At 38.5% G+C, this 24,844-nt stretch overlaps 1 protein-coding gene across 11 annotated transcripts in view; it reads right to left on the minus strand.

Annotated features, from left to right (window-relative positions):
- The window catches only part of PARP11 (poly(ADP-ribose) polymerase family member 11), a 64,285-nt gene extending 40,937 nt beyond the window's left edge, over window positions 1-23,348 (minus strand). For 5 of the 11 annotated variants that reach the window (XR_004175971.1, XR_002515492.1, XM_009217731.2 and 2 more), the window contains exon 1: window positions 23,122-23,348. Coding sequence is in view for 3 of the 11 variants with exons in the window: in XM_009217731.2 (XP_009215995.1) it covers window positions 23,122-23,139 (18 nt within the window). In the remaining 8 variants the exon portion in view is untranslated. Of the gene's footprint in view, window positions 1-13,727; window positions 13,850-22,255; window positions 23,064-23,121 lie in introns of those variants that run through there. The other 6 variants (XM_009217729.2, XM_009217732.4, XM_017945584.3 and 3 more) reach the window with 6 other exon arrangements.
- Between the last annotated feature and the right edge of the window lie 1,496 nt (window positions 23,349-24,844).

The following is a 24,844-nucleotide window of genomic DNA, read 5'->3' on the forward strand; positions in this document are numbered from 1 at the left end:
ATAACAAATGGAAAGACATTCCATGCTCACGAATTGAAACAATTAATATTGTTAAAATGACAATACCGCCCAAAGCAATTTACAGGTTCAACATAATCCCTATCAAAATACCAATGATATTCTTCACAGAAATAAACAAACAAACAAAAAGTCCTAAAATTTACATAGAACCGCAAAAGACCCTGAATAGGTAAAGCAATCTTGAGCAAAAATAAGGCTGGAGGTCTCACATTACCCGACTTCAAAATATACTACAAAGCTATAGTAATGAAATCAGCATGATACTTGCATAAAAACAGACACATAGACCAATGGAACAGAATAGAGAACCCAGATATAAATCCACACATTTACAGCTAACTCTGAGTTACCAAGAACATAGAATGGGAACAGTCTCTTTAATAAATGGTGCTGGAAAAACTGGATAAAGACTATCCAATTTGCAGAAAAATAAAACCATACCACTCTCTCTAGCCATATTTAAAAATCAAATCAAATTTAAAGACTTAAAATCTAAGATGTGAAACTATGAAACTACTAAAAGAAAACATTGGGGAAATCAGAACACTGGTCTGGGCAAGATTTTTTGTGTAAGACCTCAAAAGCACTGCAACCAAAGCAAAAATGGATCACTGGAATTACATCAAACTAAAAAGAGTCTACACAACAAAGGAAACAATCAACAAAGTGAAGAAACAAGTCACAGAATGGGAGAAAATATGTGCAAACTCTCAATGTGGCAACTGATTAATAATAAGAATATATAAGGAGCTCAAATAATTCAACAGCAAAAGAAAAAAAAAAAAAAACCCACAAATAATCCAATTTAAAAGCGGGCAAAAGACCTGAATAGATATTTATCACAAGACATACAAATTGCCAACAGGTATATGAGAAAATGTTCAAAACCACTAATTTTCAGAGACATGCAAACCAAAACCACAATGAGACATCATCTCACCTCAGTTAAAACAGCTTTTATAAAAAGACAAAGAATAACAAATGCTAGCAAGGATGTGGAGAAAATGGAACCCTCGTATACTGTTGGTGGGAATGTAAATAAGAACAGTCACCATGGAAAACTATGGAGATGCCTCAGGAAAAAAAAAAAAAGAACTAACATATTATCCAGCAGTGCCACTACTGAGTATATACCTAAAAGAAAAAAAAAATCAATATAGTGAAGAGATATCTGCACTCCCATGTTTACTGCAGAAAGATTCGTAATAGCCAAGACAGGGAATCAACCTAAGTATCCATCCATGGATAAATGGATAAAGAAAATCTGGTTTTTATACACAATGGATTATCCAGCTGTAAAAAAAGAATGGAGTCATGACATGGGCAGCAACATGGATAGAATGAGAATTCATTATGTTAAGTAAAATAAGCCGAGCACAGAAAGACAAATATCACCTGTTCTCGTTCATATGTGGGAGCTAAATAAGTGGAACTCATGAAGAGACAAAGTAGATTGGTGGTTACCAGAGGCTGGGAAGGGCAGGGGAAAGAGTGATTAAAAGAGGTTGATTAATGGGTAAAAATATACAGTTAGATATAAGAAATAAGACCTATAAGTAATAAGACCTAGTGTTCAACAGATCAGTAAGGTGACTGTAGTTTATAATAATCTATTGTACATTTCAAAATAGCTAGAAGGGAATAGTTTGAATGGTTTCTAGCATAAAGAAGACAAGTATTTAAGGTGACAGATATCACATTACCCTGATTTCATATGTAAATTTTATGTGAATTTATTAAATTATCATGTGTCCTGAAAATATGTATGTCTATTATGTATCAATTTTTTAAATATGTATTTAATTGTATAATTATGCCTATAATATACAGAATTGTTAAATATACAACAGCAGCACCAAGAAGGCAGGTGGGAACAAAGATATATTGGAGAAGGAAATAACACCATATGGTAACTCAAATCCACAAGAAGAATCACAGTAAATAAGAAGGTATATGTGATAAATTAAATATGTAGATGCTACACACTTGTTCTCCCCTTTTTCTATCAGCTTCCTTAAAAGACATACAATTATGTAAAGTAATGATAAAAATGTATAGTTGGGTTGGTAACACATATAGACATAATATATATAGCATAATATATATCAGTTGAACACCCCAATCCAAAAATCTAAAATCAGAAATCCTTCAAAATTCGAAACTTTTTAAGCCTTTACATAAGGCCATGAGCAGAAAATTCTACTCCTGACCTCATGTGATGGGTCACAGTCAAAATGAAAGAGTTTAATATACAGTTTATCCAAGGGAAAAAATACTTTCCCAAGCCCCTTCAGCTGTAATATATATTTTCCTCACATCTCCAGATTCCCCCAAGCAAGCATGTCCACAAAGGGTAGATGTGCCATACATGCAGGCTAGATAGCATATCTGCAGGCTGGATGTGCCAATGGCAGGTTCCTCACAATGCCCACAAGAGGCCAATATCTATGTGCATTACTGTGTTTTTTTCTTATTCTCTGGTCTGCAGTATAAAGATACTATTGACAAGGTCAAAAAGGCCTGCAGATACCACTATGGATAATAATGATAAGAAAAAAAGGAAAGCATTTATATTTATCTACAGAACAGAAAGTCAAGCTGTTATAGCAACTGGGCAGCAGTGTTAAGTCTGAAATATCTTACAGAAGAGTATGGTGTTGAAATGACCACTATATATATGATCTGAAGAAACCGAAGGACCAACTATAAAAGTTCTATGTTGAAAGTAATGAACAGAAGTTAATAAAAATAGAAAACTCCTGCAAAAAGCTAAAAACAAAATCTTGCTCAAGTATTGAAAGGGTAGTCCACCAGAATCACAGGGAATCCACGCCACTTAATAGTATGCTGATCATGAAATAATGAAAGGTCGTGATGAACTGAAAATTGAAAAGAACACTGAATATTCAACGGGCATGCTGCAGAAATTTAAGAAAAGATACAGCACTGGGGGGGGGGGGGGGGGGGCGGTCCATTCCAAGATGGCCAAACAGGAACAGCTCTGGTCTGCAGCTCCCAGCGTGACTGATGCAGAAGGTGGGTAATTTCTGCATTTCCAACTGAGGTACCTGGTTCATCTCACTGGGACTGGTTAGACAGTGGGTGCAGCCCACAGAGGGCGAGCCAAAGCAGGGCAGGGCATCGCCTCACCCTGGAAGCACAAGGGTTGAGGGATTTCCCTTTCCTAGCCAAGGGAAGCTGTGACAGACTACCGGTAAAACTGGGACACTGCTACCCAAATACTGCGCTTTTCCAATGGTCTTAGCAAACGGCACACAAGGAGATTATATCCTGCGCCTGGCTCAGCGGGTCCCATGCCCATGGAGCCTTGCTCACTGCTAGCGCAGCAGTCCGAGATCAAACTGTGAGGCAGCAGCCTGGCTAGGGGAAGGGCATCTGCCATTGCTGAGGCTTGAGTAGGTAAACAAAGCGGCCGGAAAGCTTGAACTGGGTGGAGCCCAGCGCAGTTCAACAAGGCCTGCCTGCCTCTCTAGACTCCACCTCTGGAGGCAGGAAATAGCTGAACAAAAGGCAGCAGAAACTTCTGCAGACTTAAATGTCCCTGTCTGACAGCTCTGAAGAGAGCAGTGGTTCTCCCAGCATGGTATTTGAGCTCTGAGAACAGACAGACTGCCTCCTCAAGTGGGTCCCTGACCCCCGTGTAGCCTAACTGGGAGACACCTCCCAGTAGAGGCCGATTTACACCTCATACAGCCAGGTGCCCCTCTGAGACGAAGCTTCCAAGAGGAAGGATCAGGCAGCAATATTTGCTGTTCTGCAATATTTGCTGCTCTGCAGCCTGCGCTGGGATACCCAGGCAAACAGGGTCTGCAGTGGACCTACAACAAACTCCAACAGACCTGCAGCTGAGGGACCTGACTGTTAGAAGGAAAACTAACAAAGAGAAAGGAATAGCATCAACGTCAACAAAAAGGACATCCACACCAAAACCCCATCTGTAGGTCACCATCATCAAAGACCAAAGGTAGATAAAACCATAAAGATGCAGAGAAACCAGAGCAGAAAAGCTGAAAATTCTAAAAACCAGAGCTCCTCTTCTCCTCCAAAGGATCACAGCTCCTCACCAGCAATGGAAAAAAGCTGGACAGAGAATGACTTTGACGAGCTGACAGAAATAGGCTTCAGAAGGTCGGTAATAACAAACTTCTCCAAGCTAAAGGAGGATGTTTGAACCCATCGCAAGGAAGCTAAAAACCATGAAAAAAGATTATACAAATGGCTAACTAGAATAAACAGTGTAGAGAAGACCTTAAATGACCTGATGGAGCTGAAAACCATGGCATGAGAACTACGTGATGCATGCACAAGCTTCAGTAGCCAATTTGATCAAGTGGAAGAAAGGGTATCAGTGACTGAAGATCAAATTAAGGAAATGAAGCGAGAAGAGAAGTTTGGAGGAAAAAGAAATGAACAAAGTCTCCAAAAAATGTAGGACTATGTGAAAAGACCAAATCTACGTTTGATTGGTGTACCTGAAAGTGACGGGGAGAATGGAACCAAGCTGGAAAATACTCTTCAGGATATTATCCAGGAGAACTTCCCCAACCTAGCAAGGCAGGCCAACATTCAAATTCAGGAAATGCAGAGAACACCACAAAGATATTCCTCGAGACAAGCAACCCCAAGATACATAATTACCAGATTCACCAAGGTTGAAATGAAGGAAAAAATGTTAAGGGCAGCCAGAGAGAAAGGTCGGGTTACCCACAAAGGGAAGCCCATCAGACTAACAGTGCATCTCTCAGCAGAAACTCTACAAGCCAGAAGAGAGTGGGGGCCAATATTCAACATTCTTAAAGAAAAGACTTTTCAACCCAGAATTTAATATCCAGCCAAATTAAGCTTCATAAGTGAAGGAGAAATAAAATCCCTTCCAGACAAGCAAATGCTGAGAGATTTTGTCACCACCAGGCCTGCCTTACAAGAGCTCCTGAAGGAAGCACTAAACATGGAAAGGAACAACCGGTACTAGCCACTGTAAAAACATGTCAAACAGTAAAAACCATCGATGCTAGGAAAAAATTACATCAACTAACGGGCAAAATAACCAATTAACATCATAACGACAGGATCAGATTCACAGATAACAATATTAACCTTAAATATAAATGGGCTAAATACCCCAATTAAAAGACACAGACTGGCAAATTGGATAAAGAGTCAAGACCCATCAGTGTGCTGTATTCAGAAGACCCATCTCACATGCAGAGACACACACAGGCTCAAAATAAAGGGATGGAGGAAGATCTACCAAGCAAATGGAAAGCAAAAAAAAGCAGGGGTTGCAATCCTAGTCTCTGATAAAACAGACTTTAAATCAACAAAGATCAAAAGAGACAAAGAGGGCCATTACACAATGGTAAAGGCATCAATTCAACAAGAAGAGCTAACTATCCTAAATATATATGCACCTAATACAGGAGCACCCAGATTCATAAAGTAAGTTCTTAGAGACCCTACAAAGAGACTTAGACTCCCACACAATAATAATGGGAGACTTAACACCCCACTGTCAATATTAGATAATCAATGAGACAGAAGGTTAACAAGGATATCCAGGACTTGAACTCAGCACTGCACCAAGCAGACCTAATAAACATCTACGGAACTCTCCACCCCAAATCAACAGGATATACATTCTCCTCAGCACCACATCACACTTATTCCATAATTGACCACATAGTTGGAAGTAAAGCACTCCTCAGCAAATGTAAAAGAACAGAAATCATAACGAACTGTCTCTCAGACCACAGTGCAATCAAACTAGAACACAGGATTAAGAAACTCACTCAAAACCGCTCAACTACATGGAAACTGAACAATCTGCTCCTGAATGACTACTGGGTAAATAACGAAATGAAGGCAGAAATAAAGATGTTCTTTGAAACCAGTAAGAACAAAGACACAACGTACAAGAATCTCTGGGACACATTCAAAGCAGTGTGTAGAGGGAAATTTATAGCACTAAATGCCCACAAGAGAAAGCAGGAAAGATCTAAAATCGACAACCTAACATCACAATTAAAAGAACTAGAGCAGCAAGAGCAAACACATTCAAAACCTAGCAGAAGGCAAGAAATAACTAAGATCAGAGCAGAACTGAAGGAGATAGAGACACAAAAAAACCCTTCAAAAAAATAAATGAATCCAGGAGCTCGTTTTTTGAAAAGATCAAGAAAATAGACAGACCACTAGCAAGACTAATAAAGAAGAAAAGAGAGAAGAATCAAATAGATGTAATAAAAAATGATAAAGGAGATATCACCACCAATCCCACAGAAATACAAACTACCATCAGAGAATACTATAAACATCTCTATGCAAATAAACTAGAAAATCTAGAAGAAATAGATAAATTCCTGGACACATACACCCTCCCAAGACTAAACCAGAAAGAAGTTGAATCCCTGAATAGACCAATAACAGGCTCTGAAATTGAGGCAATAATTAATATTTTACCAACCAAAAAAAGTCCAGGACCAGCAGATTTACAGTCAAATTCTACCAGAGGTACAAAGAAGAGCTAGTACCATTCCTTGTGAAACTATTCCAATCAATAGAAAAAAAGAGAATCCTCCCTAACTTATTTTATGAGGCCAGCATCATCCTGATACCAAAGCCTCGCAGAGACACACACACACAAAAGAGAATTTTAGACCAATATCCCTGATGAATATCGATGCAAAAATCCTCAACAAAGTACTGGCAAACCGAATCCAGCAGCACATCAAAAAGGTTATCCACCAAGATCAAGTTGGTTTCATCCCTGGGATGCAAGGCTAGTTCAACATATGCAAATCAATAAACATAATTCATCACATAAACAGAACCAAACACAAAAACCACATGATTATCTCAACAGATGCAGAAAAGGCCTTCGACAAAATTCAACAGCCCTTCATGCTAAACACTCTCAATAAACTAGGTATTGATGGAATGTATCTCAAAATAATAAGAGCTATTTATCACAAGCCCACAGCCAATATCATACTGAATGGGCAAAAACTGGAAGCATTCCCTTTGAAAACTGGCACACGACAGGGATGCCCTCTCTCACCACTCCTGTTCAACATAGTGTTGGAAGTTCTGGCCAGGGCAATTAGGCAAGAGAAAAAAATAAAGAGTATTCAATTAGAAAAAGAGGAAGTCAAAGTGTCCCTGTTTGCAGATGACGTGATTGTATATTTAGAAAACCCCATCGTCTCAGCCCAAAATCTTAAGCTGATAAGCAACTTCAGCAAAGTCTCAGGATACAAAATCAATGTGCAAAAATCACAAGTATTCCTATATACCAATAACAGAGAGCCAAATCATGAGTGAACTCCCATTAACAATTGCTACAAAGAGAATAAAATACCTAGGAATCCAACTTACAAGGGATGTGAAGGACCTCTTCAAGGAGAACTACAAACCACTGCTCAACGAAATAAAAGAGGACACAAACAAATGGAAGAACATTCCACGCTCATGGACAGGAAGAATCAATATCGTGAAAATGGCCATACTGCCCAAGGTAATTTATAGATTCAATGCCATCCCCATCAAGCTACCGATGACTTTCTTCACACAATTAGAAAAAACTACTTTAGGCCGGGCGCGGTGGCTCAAGCCTGTAATCCCAGCACTTTGGGAGGCCGAGACGGGCGGATCACGAGGTCAGGAGATCGAGACCATCCTGGCGAACACGGTGAAACCCCGTCTCTACTAAAAAATACAAAAAACTAGCCGGGCGAGGTGGCGGGCACCTGTGGTCCCAGCTACTCGGGAGGCTGAGGCAGGAGAATGGCGTAAGCCCGGGAGGCGGAGCTTGCAGTGAGCCAAGATCGCGCCACTGCACTCCAGCCTGGGTGACAGAGCCAGACTCTGTCTCAAAAAAAAAAAAAAAAAAAAAATTAGAAAAAACTACTTTAAAGTTCATATGGAACCAAAAAACAGCCCACATTGCCAAGACAATCCTAAGCAAAAAGAACAAAACTGGAGGCATCCTGCTACCTGATTTCAAACTATACTACAAGGCTACACTAACCAAACAGCATGATACTGGTACCAAAACAGAAATATAGACCAATGGAACAGAATAGAGGTCTCAGAAATAACACTACACATCTATAACCATCTTATCTTTGACAAACCTGACAAAAACAGGAAATGGGGAAAGGATTCCCTATTTAATAAATGGTGCTGGGAAAACTGGCTAGCCATATGTAGAAAGCCGAAACTGGATCCCTTTCTTACACCTTATACAAAAACTAATTCAAGATGGATTAAAGACTTAAATGTTAGACCTAAAACCATAAAAACTCTAGGAGAAAACCTAGGCAATACCATTCAGGACATAGGCATGAGCAAGGACTTCATGACTAAAACACCAAAAGCAATGGCAACAAAAGCCAAAATTGACAAATGGGATCTAACTAAAGAGCTTCTGCACAGCAAAAGAAACTACCATCATAGTGAGGCAACCTACAGAATGGGAGAAAAATTTTGCCATCTACCCATCTGACAAAGGGCTGATATCCAGAATCTACAAAGAACTTAAACAAATTTACAAGAAAAAAATCAAACAACTCCATCAAAAAGTAAGCAAAGGACATGAACAGACACTTTTCAAAAGGAGACATTTATGCAGCCAACAGACACATGAAAAAATGCTCATCATCACTGGTCATCAGAGAAATGCAAATCAAAACCACAATGAGATACCATCTCACATCAGTTAGAATGGCGATTATTAAAAAGTCAGGAAACAGGCGCTGGAGAGGATGTGGAGAAACAGGAACGCTTTTACAGTGTTGCTGGGAGTGTAAACTAGTTCAACCATTGTGGAAGACAGTGTGGCAATTCCTCAAGGATCTAGAACTACAAATACCATTTGACCCAGCGATCCCATTACTGGGTATATACCCAAAGGAGTATAAATCATTCTACTATAAAGACACATGCACACATATGTTTATTGTGGCACTATTCACAATAGCAAAGACTTTGAACCAACTCAAATGTCCATCAATGATAGACTGGATTAAGAAAATGTGGCACATATACACCATGGAATACTATGCAGCCATAAAAAAAGATGAGTTCATGTCCTTTTGCAACGACATGGATGAAGCTGGAAACCATCATTCTGAGCAAACTATCACAAGGACAGAAAACCAAACACCGCATGTTCTCACTCATAGGTGGGAACTGAACAATGAGAACACTTGGACACAGGGTAGGGAACATCACACGCCAGGGCCTGCTGTGGGTGGCGGGATGGGGTAGGGATAGCATTAGGAGAAATACCTAATGTAAATGATGAGTTAATGGGTACAGCAAACCAACATGGCACATGCATACATATGTAACAAACCTGCACATTGTGCACATGTACCCTGGAACTTAAAGTATAATAATAAGAAAAAAAGATACAGCATTAAATTTTTAAAGACATGTAGGGATAAAACATGGTGATCACGAAGCAACAGAGAAATTCTTTGATGAGTTTGCCAAGGTCATTGCTAATAAACATCTGACACTAGAACAAGTCTATAATGCTGATGAAACATCACTGTTTTGACATTATTGTCCCAGAAAGACACCAATTACAGCTGCTGAGACGGCCCTTACAGGAATTAAAGATGCCAAGGACAGAATAACTGCTGGGTTATGCTAATACACACATAAGTGTAAACTTGCTTTGACAGGCAAAACCTCATGTTCTCACTGTATTCAAGGAGCGAATTTCTTACCAGTCTACTATTATGTTAAAAAAAAAAAAAAAAAAGGGAAAAGAAAAGGCATGCATCACCAGAAACCTCTTTTCTGACTAGTTTCACAAACATTTTGTACTAGCGGCTCATGCTTACTGCAGTGAAGCTGGACGGGGTAAGAACTGTAAGATTTTGTTATTCCTTGACAACTGGTCTCTTCATCCTCCAACTGAAATTCCCATTAAAAAAAAAGTTTATGCCATGTGCTTTCCCTGAAATGTGACTTCATTAATTAAGCCATGTGACCAGGATATCCTTAGATCAATAAAGAGTAAATATAAAAATATATTCTTGAATAGCATGCTAGCAATAGTGAACAGAAATATGGGTGTAGAAAGTTTTCAAAAGCAGTTTAGTGTGGAGGATGCCATATATGCAGTTGCCAACACTCAGAACACAATGACTAAAGACAGAGTCGTTCTGGCCTGTGACTATGTTCAGTGTTGATGATGAGCAATTGGTGATTTCAAAGGATTCTGTATATCATCCAAGGGGAAAAAAAAAAAAGATGTATAACCTCCTTACATATGCAAAAAATGTACCTCCAGAGTCTATCGGTAAGCTGGAAGAAGTGAATATTGAAGATGTTTCTAATATCGATAACGAGGCTCCAGTTGTTCATTCAGTATCAATGGTGAAATAGTTAAAATGGTTCTGAATCAAGGTGATTTGATAACAAGTGATGAAGATAACATTAACAACGCAGAGAAAGTGGCTGTAGATAACATGATAAAACATGTGATGAGATTACTAAAGGTCTGGAGCAGTGTGCATTCACACCAAACAAGAATTCATGTCAATTTATAACATCAAAGAAAGATTTCTAAGACAAAAACCATTGTTAATGAGGTAGATGACTCTAAAATTTTAAAAATTTTTAAATTTTTAAAAGCCATTCAGCAAAATGCTTCCTCATCTCTATAGGACCCACTACTTGGTCCCTCAATCACTTCTGATGTTTTACCTAAAGTCAAAAAATACAGTGTATAAGAACATTTTAATCAAGACACAGCATCATAGGTGGAGACAAAGCTTGCCACTGTTTGCAGCTGCTGTTGTTTAACATCTGATAAACATATTCTGGTTATGCTATTGCACTGCTTAGTTATCCTGAACACATTATTTTTTTACTGTATTAAATGCATGTCATACTTTTTACTGTTAAGAATTTATGTATGAATATTCAGACTGGGTGTGGTGGCTCACGCCTGTAATCCCAGCACCCTGGGAGGCCCAGGTGTGTGGATCACTTGAGGTCAGGAGTTCAAGACAAGCCTGGCCAACATGGTGAAACTCTATTAAAAAAAAAAAAAATTAGCCTGGTGTGGTGGTGTGCACCTGTAATCCCAGTTACTTGGGAGACTGAGGCACGACAATCATTTGAACCCAGGAGCTGGGGGTCACAGTGAGCCAAGACCATGTCACTGCATTCCTGCCTGGGCGACAGAGTGAGACTCTGTCTCAAAAAAAAAAAAAAAGAACTTATGTATGAATAATGTAAGAAAATGAATGCTTATTGGTAGCATGTAAATTCAGAGTCAGAAATGATAATGCCAAATCACCACAGATTTGTCCACATGGGTGGTAGAGATATGACATCTTTGCATTCTAATGGATCAGTGTATACTTTGTTTCACGCACAAAAGTATGAAAAATGTTATATAAAATTACCTTTGAACTATGTGTATAAGGCGTATATGAAACATAAATAAATTCATGTTTAGAATTGGGTACTATCTCCAAGATACATTATTATATAGAGGTGAATATTCCAACATTTAAAAAAATGAAATAGAAAACAAAAAGTAAAATGGCAGATGTAGGCCGGGTGCGGTGGCTCACACCTGTAATCCCAGCACTTTAGGAGGCAGAGGTGGGCGGATCATGAGGTCAGGAAATTGAGACCACCTGGCTAACACGCTGAAACCCCGTCTCTACCAAAAATACAAAAAAATTAGGCGGGTGTGGTGGAGGGCGCCTGTAGCCCCAGCTACTCCAAAGGCTGAAGCAGGAGAATGGCGTGAACCTGGGGGGCGGAGCTTGCAGTGAGCCCAGATCGTGACACTGAACACCAGCCTGGGCGACCAAGCAAGACTCAGTGCCTAACCAATGCTACCTAACACTACACCAAAGAAAACAAGCAGATGGAAAATACATGGAAAGATGTTCAACATCATTAGTTACTAGAGAAATACAAATTTTAAAATTTGAAAACAATGTTGCTCAGTCAGGCGTAGTGGCTCATCTCTATAATCACAGCACTTTGGGAGACTGCAGCCAGAAGACTGAGACCAGGAATTTTAGACTAGATCACTTGAAGTCAGTAGTTTGAGACTAGCCTGGGGAACATAGCAAAACCTCATCTCTACAAAAAATTTAAAAATTAGCCGGGCATGGTAGCACGCACCTATAGTCCCAGCTACTTGGGAGACAAGAAAGAGGACTGCTTGAGCCCAGGAGTTCAATGTTACAATGAGCTATGATCACACCACTGCACTACAGCCTAGGCAACCAAGCATGACTCTGTCTCAAAAAATTAAAAAAATATATATATTTTTTTCTATTTTTTTCACCTGGAAATTTGTACTTTTAGATTCTGCATTTAGGTCTATGATCCATTTTTAGTAAATTTTTATATACTATATATTAGTATATTTTATATACTATATAAATTATAGACTATATATTTTATATACTATATAATATACTATATAATTTTTATAGTATAGCAAAGTATGAAGTGAAGTTCATTTTTCTGCATATGGGTATCCAATTGTTTCAGTATCATTAGTTAAAACTGTCCTTTTCCCACTGAATCTTACCTTTATTTAAAAACTCATGTGTTTGTGGCCCTATTTTTTATTCTATTCCATTCCATTAATTAACTTCCCTAACTTGATGCCAATACTACACCGTTTTGATTATTGTTGTTTCACACTGAATCATTAAATCAGATAGCATTAGCTCTCCAAATTTGTTCTTTTTCAGAATTGCTTTGGCTATTATAGGTCCTTTGATTTTATTTTTACTGGGATTGCATAGAATTATCAATCTGTCTGGAGAAAACTGGCATCTTAACAATATTGAGTATTCTAACCCATGAATAAATTATATCTCTCAACTTATTTAGGTCTTAATTTTTTCAAGAATATTTTGTAAGTTTCAATGTACAGATATTACAAATCTTTTATGCTACTTTCAGGCTTACTTATTTCACATTTTTGACAGTAATGTAAGTGGAACTGCATTTCAAAAGTCAATTTCTGATTATACATTGCTAGCATATAGAGAGATACACTGATTTTTGTATATGAATTCCGTATCTAGCAACCTTATGAAACTCATTTATTAGTTCTAAGAGCTTTTTAAAGATTCCATCAGATTTTTACACAGGCATCATATTATCTGAATAAAGACAGCTTTCTTTCTTTCTTCTAAGATTTAGATGCCTTTTTTCCTTTCCTTTTTCCTTAGAACTTCTAGTAGAATACTGACTAAAGAATGGATATCATTGCCTTGTTCTTGATCTTAGGGAGAAAGTAGTCTTTCACCATCAAGTTGTTAGATAAAGGTATTCTGAAGATGCCCTTTATGTCAGGGGTCCCTAAGACAACCCTCAGGGTTGATGATTTGCTAGGACTCACAGACTCAAAAGTTGCTCTACTCATGGTTACACTTTACTACAGTGAAAGAACATAGAGTAAAATCAGCAAAGGGGAAAAGCACATGGGGTGAAGTCTAGAAGAAACTACATACAAGCTTCCAAGTGTCCCTTCCCAGTGTAGTCACATGGAACACACTTCATTCTCCCAACTATGTACGACAATATGTGCAAAGTGTTACCAACCAAGGAGGTTCACTTGAGCCAAAGTGTACAGGGTTTTTACTGGGTATCAGTCATGTAAACATAACAGCACCTGTGTGACTGACCTTTTACTGAAGTTCCAGATTCCCAGAGGGAAAGCAGGTCTTCACCATAAACCGCATTGCTAGTATAAATAATCTGGACAAACTGGTATAGCACGGCTCAAGGACTCAGGCATGCAAATACACTATTAAGACAAAAAATTTCAAGAGCTTAGTTCCCTGGAGGTGAGCAAAGGACAGTCATGGAAACAAGCTTAAGAATGGGCAAGGTTTGAACAACCCCAGCCTGCTGAGTTAACTCCCTTCCAGACACCTTTCATTAAGCTGAGCAAGTTCCTTTCTATTCCTAGGTTGCCAAGAATTTTAATCAGGAGTCAATATTCGATTTTGTCAAAGGCTTTTTCTGCAGGTACTGGAATCACCATATAGTTTTTCATTTTAGTTTGTTTACCTGGTGAATTACATTGATTGCTGTTCAAACATTAAACCAACCTTGCATTCCTGGAATAAACACCAGTTGGTCATGATGTATTAATCCTTTTATATATGTTAGATTTGAGTTGCTGAAATTCTGTTTAAAATTGTGCACATATGTTCATGCAGGATACTGGTCTGTAGTTTTCTATGATGGGTTTTGAAATAAAGGTATGACAGCCTCATGAAATGAACTGTTAAGTATTACCTCCTCTTCAATTTTCTAAAATTGTGTTAATTAGTATGATTTCTTCCTTAAATATTTGGTAGAATTCACCACTGAAACCATCTGGACCTAGAATTTTCTTTAAGAATGATTTTTTCCTGCAAATTCAAATTCTTTAACAGATGTTAGACTATTTGTGTTATCTGTTTCTTCAGTGAGCTTTAGTAGTTTATGTCTCTCTAGGAATATGTCCATTTGATCTAAGTTGCCATACTGCTTGATATAAAGTTGTTCATAACATTCCTTTATTATCCTTTTAATGTCTTTAGAATATGTAGTGATGTCACCTCTCTCATTCTTAATATTGGTAACTTGTGTCTTTTTCTCCTGATCTGTTGGGCTAGAAACTTATTAATAGTATTGATGTTCTCAAAGAACTAGCTTTCGGTTTCACTGATTTTCACTGTTATTTTCTGTTGTAGTGATTTCCACTCTAACCTTTATTTCCTTGCTCCTGTTTAACTTCCTCTTCTTTTTCTAGTTTCTTAGAAAGCTGTGATTATTGATTTGTAACATTTCTTCTTTTCCAATACAGCCATGAATTTAGCTACAAATTTCCCTCTAAGTACTGCTTTGGCACCATCTACAAATTTGATATGTTATGTTTTCATACTTTCTATTTTCTCTTTTCATTTCTTTAACCCATGGGTTACCTTAAAGTGTTATTTATTTACCAAATGCTTGGGAATTTTACAGATCTTTCTGTTACTGGTTTCTAACTTAACTCCATTTAGGTCAGAAAATACATCTTGCATGACTTCAATTCTTTCAAATGTACTGAGACATGTTTTATGGGCCAGAATATGGTGTATCTTTTTACACATTCTCTATGTAGTTGGAAAAAAAGAAAACCCATGTATTTCAGCTGTTGATGGGTGAACTGTTCTATAAATGCCAAGCAGATCAAGTTAGTTGATAGTGGTGTTAAAGTTTTTTATACTGTTGCTCATTTTCAATATACTTATTCCATCAATTATTTGGAGAAAACTACTGAAATCTCCAGTATAATTGGGTATCTATTTCTTATTGCTATTCTATTGATTTTGTTTCATGCATTTTAAAGCTCTAATATGAGATGCCTAAAATATCCAGGATTGTTTCTGGTTAACTGATCTCTTTTATCATTCTTTATCCTTGATAATATCATTATCTCTGAAATCTACCTTAACAATAATAAACCATTCACACTTTCTCTTCATTAGTGTTAGCACTGTGTATCTTTCTTTATTCAGTTTTATTCTATTCACGTCTTTATATTCAAAGTGTATTTCTTACAGACAACTTATACTTGGGTCTTGGTTTTTTTTAAATCCAGTCTGAAAATCTATGTCTTTTAATTGGAGTGTTTGGTCTATTTATATGTAGTATGATTATTGATATGGTTAGCTTTAAGTTTACCATCTTGTTATTTGCTCTTTTTTTTGGGGGGGGGTCCCACCTGTTCTTTGTTCTGTTTTTCTTCTTTTTCTATCTTCTTTCAGATTGAGTGCTTTTAGGATTTCATCTTGTCTCCTTTGGTGGCTTATTAACTGTAATTATTTGTCTACATAATATGTTTATTTCTTCACTTTCTATGCTATCACTCACTCCAATTTAACTTTTCTAGCTGATCCAACCTTTCCCACCCATCATCACTTAAAAACAAACAAAAGATACTTCCTAGGATGTCTAATGAACTTCACATTACTAAATCCTATGCTCTTTTCAGTCCTCATCTTACTTATCTCACGGTAACATTTCACAGTTTGTCCTCTGTCCTGAATCACTCTTCTCTTGGTTTCTATGACATGACACTCTTCAGATCATCTTATTTTTTTGACCATAAATTCTCAGTCTCCTTTCACTTTGACTTCTCCTCAGCCTGTAACTTTTAGAGTTCCTCATGGCTCAGTCCTAGCCCTTCTTGTTTTCTCTCAGAATCTTCAAAGGATGGTCCTCAGGGATTATGAGATCATTCAAAGGCATTTTCAGGGGCAAAGTAATGAAATAAATTTGTCGACATACATTTTGAAAAGTTGAAATGTAAGATTAATGATGATCTGCATGAAAAATCACTTTATTTTCTTTAAAGTTATCATTCACTATAATATTCCATTGTATTCACTCTCTGTTGATACATTTCACATCAGCCATAGTTAGCATTTACTTAAATATAGTAGTATAAAACTCAAGGAAACTTTCAGATTATTTTCATGCAAAGCACAAAGTCCATTTGCTTTGTTGATAAGGATAAAGAAGAAACCAAGAGAAAAGACGCATTCCTCGGCGAAAACAGGTGAAGATTCTTGATACTGCTGAGAAGCTAGTCAATTCAAATTTAATGCCTGAGAAGAAACAAGCTATTGACCAAAATTTTTTATTAAATGATTCTATTCGATGTCTTCTATTGTCATGCAACAAAATATAGAAAAGCAATTACTATCACGTGAGTGTTTCAGCATATATTTTGTTTTACAATTGGACAAACTACCTGTGGAGAAAATATAAATCAGTGCTTGACACATATACAGTATATAAGGTAAAAATACTCAACAACTTTTTGTTCCACATATCAGTGAAAACTTATAGTACAGGGAAGACAGTTCTTATTTAGACAATGATACTTTTGTGAGCTATGACATAAGTTGAAAAAGGTGTAAGACATTCAAAATTGACAGAGCAAGAAGTATACAAATAGCAAAAACATACACTGTTATATTACTAAAAGATTCTTTATATGAAATAGGAGTCAACAATATGCCTCCTGATTATAATTGAGTGTTGAAGGAAATAATGGAAATTAAACATCATCAAATATTGACTATTCAGAGTACATGCTCTCAGATGTTGCAGAAGGAAATGGCAGCGTTTGCAAGATTATTCTTCCCACGCAAGTTTGCTGGCTGTCAAGGAAAAAGGTGCTGACAAGTTTCTGAAAGGAGGGATGAGATTTAAAAAAAAACAAAAAAAATTCTTCATAATGTTGACAATACCAAAAAGTAATTCTGCTTTCTAGAGGCCTGCTTAAGTGGAGTATAGCAGAGATATATCTAGAATTTTAAATAGTGTGAACCTACTACTTCAGGGCCAAAATACCCTGATTTTTAATGCTGAGAATAAGATATATTTTTCAAAGTCAGCAAGCTATGTTGCAAATGGCTCAATTGCTAGGATGTGATTCCTTCCCAAAACCTGATGGTTTTCTTCACTCATCAGAGAGTGAGACTGATTACACTATTGTGTGTATAAAGAACATGACTAAATGTTAAAACAAAACATGGGAAAATACTTTCCAGATACTGAAGAAGTCAGAAAATGACTTAAGAATCCATTTGTTACTATTTTCCAAACATTCAGGCTGGATGAAACATTCACCCTAATATTATAGGCTTGTCAATCGAGCAACTGAAAGAGCACAGGATATAGTCTTCAGGGAGAAATCTTCCAATAACTTCTCAGTCTGTGTTTGACCTTGATATTCCAAAACATCTGACAGGGCCAGCAAACACAAGTTGCAATTTCTGATAATCTATAATTGTGGCATAACATTTCCTAATTTAGTAGACATATGGAGTAATCAAAGTGTGGTCTAATCTTCATCTCAAACTATCATCAAATTAGATACAAGTACTTTGTAAGAAGCTGCAAAAAAAAAATCATCCTTCTCAATGATAATAAAAACATTAATTTCTAAAATACTGTTTTATTGGGGGCTGGGCACAGTGGTTCACGCCTGTAATCTCACGACTTTGGGAGGCCTAGGCGGGTGGATCACTTGAGGTCAGGAGTTTAAGACCAGCCTGGCCAAAACAGTGAAACCCTGTCTCTACTAAAAATACAAAAATTAGCCAGGTGTGGTGGTGCACACCTGTAGTTCTAGCTACTCAGGAGGCTGAGGCAGGAGAATCACTTGAAACCAGGAGGCAGAGGTTGCAGTTAGCTGAGATCATGCCACTGCACTCCAGCCTGGGTGACAGACTATAGACACTGAGGCTCAAATTTCAATTTCCAGCCCAGCCTTCTCTGAGCTCCAGACTTACCTACCTAACAACTACCTTCCAAACTTTACTACTTGATGCCTCATAAGCACATTAAACATAGTGAGTTAAAAAACAAACTCCTGTTATCTTCCATATGGCTTTCCCTTTTCCAAGCTCAGTGAAAACATCTTGTTCCCGGCTGCCTGTGCCAGAAAGCTAAGTCATCATCTAAGATGCAGCTTGAATTGATCTTCTCTCTCCCCCCTCACTTAGTAATCACCTTCATAGGTGACTTCATAGTCACACCACATGGTCCAAGTCACCTTCATCTCTACCCTGGATTATACTGTAACCTATTAGTCTTCCTACAGCCTCTTATCCCCCTCAGCATTAGTTTTCTTTTGCTGCTAGAACAAATTACCACAAACGCAGTTGCTTAAAAACAACACTAATTTATTTTCTTACATTTCTGTAGAAATCTTGCATGCGTCTCAATGGGCTAAAATCAAGTTGAGTTTGATTCCCTTCTGAAGGTTGTAGGAGAGAATCTATTTCCGTGGTTTTTCAAGCTTCTAGAAGCTACCCACATACCTTGGCTTGTGACCTCCTTCCTTCATCTCCAAAGCCAGCCATGTTGTATCTCTTTGACCATTCTTCCATAGTCACTCCATGTCTTTTGTCCCCATGTTCTACTTTTAAGGACCCTTGTGATTACCTTGGGCCCCCCCGCCCCCGGATAATCCAAGATAATCTCTTTATTTTAAGGTCAGCCAATTAGCTAATCACCTCCCCTTTGACATGTAACGACATATTCACAGATTCTGGGTATTAAGATGTGTTTATCTTTGGGAGGCCATTATTATGTCTACCATATTTTCTAATACATAAACTCATTTTCTACACAGCAGCCAGAGTAATCTTTTTAAAAACATAAATATGTTCATGACACTTCCTTCAATGTGTCACCACTCCTCTAAGGATAAAGTTTAAAATATTAATCATGTGCCATAAATCCATGCATGGCCTGGTTCCCACCTCCTGGGCTTGTCTTCTGGCACACTGTGTCCCAGTCACATAGGCTTCTCTCTTTTTCTCAAGCACGAAGCTCCTTTCTGCCTCAGGATCTTTGCTCACACTATCTCTGCTGTCTAAACAGCTCTCCCCACCTTCCAGCCAACCTTTACCTAGCTAATGCTTGCTCAATCCTTCAGATCTCTATAAAAGTTACTTTCACAGGGTGGCCTTTCCTGATTGCCCACTCTAGTACCAGCTCCCCCTACACTGTCACAGTACTCTTTTTTTGTTTCATATCTTTTTATCACATTAAATGTTATCTGCGTAATTATTTGTTTAATGTCTGCCTGCCTGCACCAGACTGCAAACCCATAAAGGCTGGGACCTAGTCTGTTCTGTTCACCACTGTAATCCCTGGGACTTCGCACCAACTAGCTTACAATACGTGCTCAATAAATAAGTGAGTGCCATTATATGTTATTATATGACCAGCAGGCAGGTAAAGTATATGGAGTGTGGATATGCTGGACAAAGGGATGATTCATGGCCCCAGGCAGGATGGAGTACAATGGCGTGAGATTTTATCACACTACATAGTACAGTATGCAACTTAAAAGTTATTCATTGTTCATTTCCGGAATTTTCCATTTCATATTTTCAGACTGCGGCTGACTTCTGGTAACTGAAATTGTGGTAAGTGAAACCAGGAAAGCGAAACTAAAATAAACTAACAAATTACTAGAGAAACCCGCATGTAGAATGTTGATTTTTAAAACCAAATTGTGCTTACCAATAGCACTCATATGCTCATAGGAAGAAAAACTATTAGTAGTAACAAAATACAGTAGCAATAAGACAAATATGTCTTATTTGGGTGACAAAAGAAGAATGTGGGAGGATCTGTGGAGGGTTCCCCACTTTTAACAAAAGTCGGCCTGCTCTGCTGAAATTAAGCAAAATCACACGGGTGATTTCAAAGAAAACCCATTTCTTACAAAGAAATGAGATAATGATATAACAAACCAAGTATATAAGACATTCATTAATGCCTTTATAATTCTCACAAACACACAAATAATCCAATAGCAAATTCTGATGTATGTGTGACGGAGGAGGGAAAATTCATAGTAGGAGCAAAGAATTATCTCTAGTCCATGCTCATGCAACCACCATCATGATTTCAACAAATATTTATTGAGTGCCTACTATGTGTCAGGCTCTGTTCTCTAGTTGAAGATACTATAGGAAAAATAACAGAGAAAAATCCCTGTCCATACGGAGCTTACAATATAGTGAAAGATTTAAAACCCTGAGTAAGACATATACTTGGGTGGCTAAAGGGTTTGTTATGGAAAAATTAAGGACTGATAACAAAAATGGAGCATACAGTTACATAAAGATATACACAGATATAAATACAAAATGAAGGCTGCTGATGACAGATAGTGAAACTGAATATATAAGCAGAGAGTGCATTCTCATTATTCTAAATTATTTTTGCTAAAATCAAATACAAGTAATTACTTTCCTCTAATGTGGCTTGATGAGAGTATTATATGTATGAATCAAAAATACTAAGATGATGACTATTGTTATATGATGCACAAGAAGGAATCATAATGTGCAACCAACAAATCCAGACTAACAGACTAGTTTCTACTAGATAAAAACTTAACTTGAAAACTTAGGGAAATGTACTGATAAACTTTCTAACTTATCTGGAAATATGTTACAGAAATGAGAGGGGAAGAATACTGATTATAGGAAATTATTGCAAATATGGAAATTAGGGGTCATTAAAGTAAATTTACGCAGTTATCTCAGCATAGGGGTAGTTTCGTATGTTTCATATACAATTATGCATTGCATAAAAGCTTTCGGTCAACCATGGATTGCATATACAACAGAAAGATTATAATACTTTATTTTACTGTACCTTTTTCTATGTTTAGATACATAAATACTTTCCATTGTGTTACAAATGCCTACAGTACTCAGTACAATAATATGCTGTACAGATTTCTAGGTTAAGAGCAATAGACTATTCCATATAGCCTTAGGTGTGTAGTAGGCTTATAAAAGTTCACTCTATGATGTTCGCACAATGAAAAAATTACCCAACAACCAATTTCTCAGAACGTATCCCCATTGTTAAGAGGCGCACGACTGTATTTAGTCCAACAACCTGCTGAAATATGATTCCGTCATTTTTCCAGTCAACTCCTAAGTTGTAAATACCGTACATCTGCCATCTTACCAGGCAGTTTCAACCATAACAACAGAAGAATACTCTTGGCAAATAGATCCCACTCTCTGAGGGTTGTGTTGGGGCTCAGAAAATGCTACCCAGAAGTATGACACTTTGGCATGCTGAGTACTTCGAACTAAAAGAGATTGGAAGGCCTCAGCAGCAGCCTCGGAAGCAAAGTCTCCCTCTGATCTTCTCTTACCCTTCTGTCTCCTGCCCATCTTTCGCCCCTGAAGTGAGTCACAGAAACCAGAATTCTTCTTCCCTAAGGTGAGTGATAGAAACTAGAATCCCACTCCTACAAAGCAAGCCATAAAAACTGGAACTATTACTGTAACCTTTCCCTGCCCTTCTCTGTAGGAACTGGCCAAAAAGAAATTCTCTAATCTACCTTGCTTGATAGTAGGTCGCTAAGACCCTCATTCCAGAAGGGTCCTTCCTCCTCTGTAGGAGGAAGAAATGATACACAGAGAGGTCAAGAAGAATCTGAACAAACAGGCCTTGCTGGGTTTCCTCCCTCAGTTTATTAACATGAGAGTATATCCTTTGTCCGATCACATTTTTATACAGTTGTCTATGCCTCATGGGTCCTACGCATAAAAACAGAGATCTCCCTGGTCTCTGAAGTGCCGGGTGGCGTAAAACTTTGATTAGATCTGCTATGCTTTACCTTGTTAACCTATCTTCTGTTTCAAGGAGCGGTGGCTGTGATCCTTACAATGGGTGGTGAGGAAAGGTATTACACTTTTCCGCCCCTACGTTGCACTTTAAATAAATAAATGTATAAAAGCAAAGTAGACAAAAATACATGAAGTCATAATGAAAATACCAGAGTCAACCAAGGAAGAAGGCAGACTTGCAGTTGAAATGTCCCAGATCATCACTTTGTCCACTGAACGAAAACATCTAAGAACATAACAGTCCATACTCCAAGTTTTAAACGACTGTCCACCAAGAAGGGAAAAGGAGAACTGACGGCTCCTCTTAGGCCCATTCAAGACAAGGGGGTCGAATTCCCTTGCTTTAGACGGATGGGACTGGCAGGTAAACCTGAGGCAAATGACTGACTACAGGTTCCAAGGCCAGTTACTCCAATTAGAAAGCAAAACACAAAGTTTCAAAAAACAGTGAAGGGAGTCGGGAGGCTGAGGCACGAGAATCGCTTGAACCCGGGAGACGGAGGCTGCGGTGAGCCGAGATCGCGCCACTGCACTCCAGCCTGGGCGACAGTGCGAGACTCTGTCTCAAAAACAACAACAACAACAAAAAACGGTGAAGGCATGAGACTGAAACATCACAGGAAGTAAAATAAATAACTGTGACAAGAAAACAATAACGCATTGGAGAATCCACCGAGGCACTTCCACTGCTGAAAAAGGTACAGGTTGCAGAAGCCAAAAGGCCCTGGCACTCGGGTCCCGGAACTCAACACCCGGACTGAAGCCAGCGCGGGGAAGCAGTTCCGGTGGCCCCCTTCCCGCCCCTCTCTCATCAACCCCGCCCACTGGGCCCGCCCCGTCCCGCCCGGCTACTCACCGGATTCGCTTCCCACATAACGGTGACAAAATCGAGCGGAGAGAGGCTGTGGGAAGGGGCTAGCCGCGGGGCCTGGGTGTTGGATTTTTTTTTTTCCGCGGGTCCCCGGGAGCGAAGGGACGGAGAGGCAACCTTTACGAAGGCCTTCCTTCTCCCCCTCCCTGTCACAAGCCAGCGTTTACAGACCACCCAACCTCCCGACTTCCGCCCGACGCTGGCCAATCAGAGCTGTACCCGCCCCACTCCCACAAGCTCGCCCCGCCCCTGCACGCTTATCCGTACGCGCGCGGGCGGTCGTCCTGGGCGGGGCTTGCGAGTATCTGTCTTATGAAGGAGTTTAAAGGGTTTCTGGTCCAACTACAGCACCCAGTGATCTTAAAGCCACGGCTGGCTGTATTTCTTTCCTATGAAACAGATTTTTATTGATCACCGTGTAACGGCCAAGAGTCACACAGGCCTGGCAATGGCATTTGGGGGAAACTTCATGATCTTTCAGTATCTTCATCCTCAAAATAGAGATGGTAGTAATACCTCCCTAAGAGTGAGATTATTGAAAGCATTTAGCACAGTGTTTGGTACACAGAGTTCAATAAGTGAAGGTTATTTGCTCACAAGGGAACCTTTACACACGGTCCCTGCCCTCACAAATTTTATAATCTAGAAGAGAAAGCAAAAAGTAAGTAATTTAGAAAAGTTAAAAAGTACAATATGATTTATAGGTAATATGGTGAATAGAGAGTTCTATGCGAGCATATTTACCTAGGGTAGAGTGTCAAGAAGTTTAAAACCATGAGGATGTATTCCTACTGATGTGAAAAGAGCTAACAGAGTGAAATAATCTTCCATGCAATAAAGGATCTACCCCATAGAAAATGAAAACAAAACAGCTAATTATAGATCCTTCTGGACTTTTCTATGCCTCTACACATTGAAAAAATAAATATGATCAAAGAATACCTATAGATTTAGAACCTGATTTTTTTTCACTTTAAAGATTATGTGGATATCCTTCCATTCCATTAAGTTTAAATCTATTTCATCTTTTATTTATTTATTTATTTAGGCAGAACCTCCCTCTGTTGCCCAGACTGGAGTGCAGTGGCGCCATCTTGGCTCACTGCAACCTCCGCCTCCCGAGTTCAAGCGATTCCTGTGCCTCAGGCTCCTGAGTAGCTGGGATTACAGGCATGCGCCACCACGTCCAGCTAATTTTTGTTATTTTTAGTAAAGACGGCTTTTTGCCATGTTGGCCAGGCCGGTCTCGAACTCCTGACCCCAGGTGATCTACCTGCCTGGGCCTCCCAAAGTGCTGGGATTACAAGTGTGAGCCATCTTGCACCTGGCCATATTTTAAAGTAGACTTATGGCATTCCATAATTTCTGTGTATACTACATACACACAAATACACACACACATTTGAAATAATCTACTGAGTAGACATTTGTGTGGTTTTCTATTTTTCGCCATTCCAAAAAAAGTGCTTCAACAGGCATTTCTTCACATTTGTCCATTTACTTCCTTGGAATTAACTCTTGGAAATAAGATTGTTTAATAAGAGATTATTTTTGCCCAATGGTTAACTAATTGCCCCCATGTCATTTATTGAATAATCCATTCTTTCCTCACTACTTTGAAGTGCCACTGTTAATTACAACCTAAATTTGCATATACATATACATAGGTATACATACATGTATATATCTGTTTCTGAACATTCTCCTC

This window comes from Papio anubis, chromosome 9 (genome assembly GCF_008728515.1).
Source record: "Papio anubis isolate 15944 chromosome 9, Panubis1.0, whole genome shotgun sequence".
Taxonomy (NCBI): Eukaryota; Metazoa; Chordata; class Mammalia; order Primates; family Cercopithecidae; genus Papio; species Papio anubis.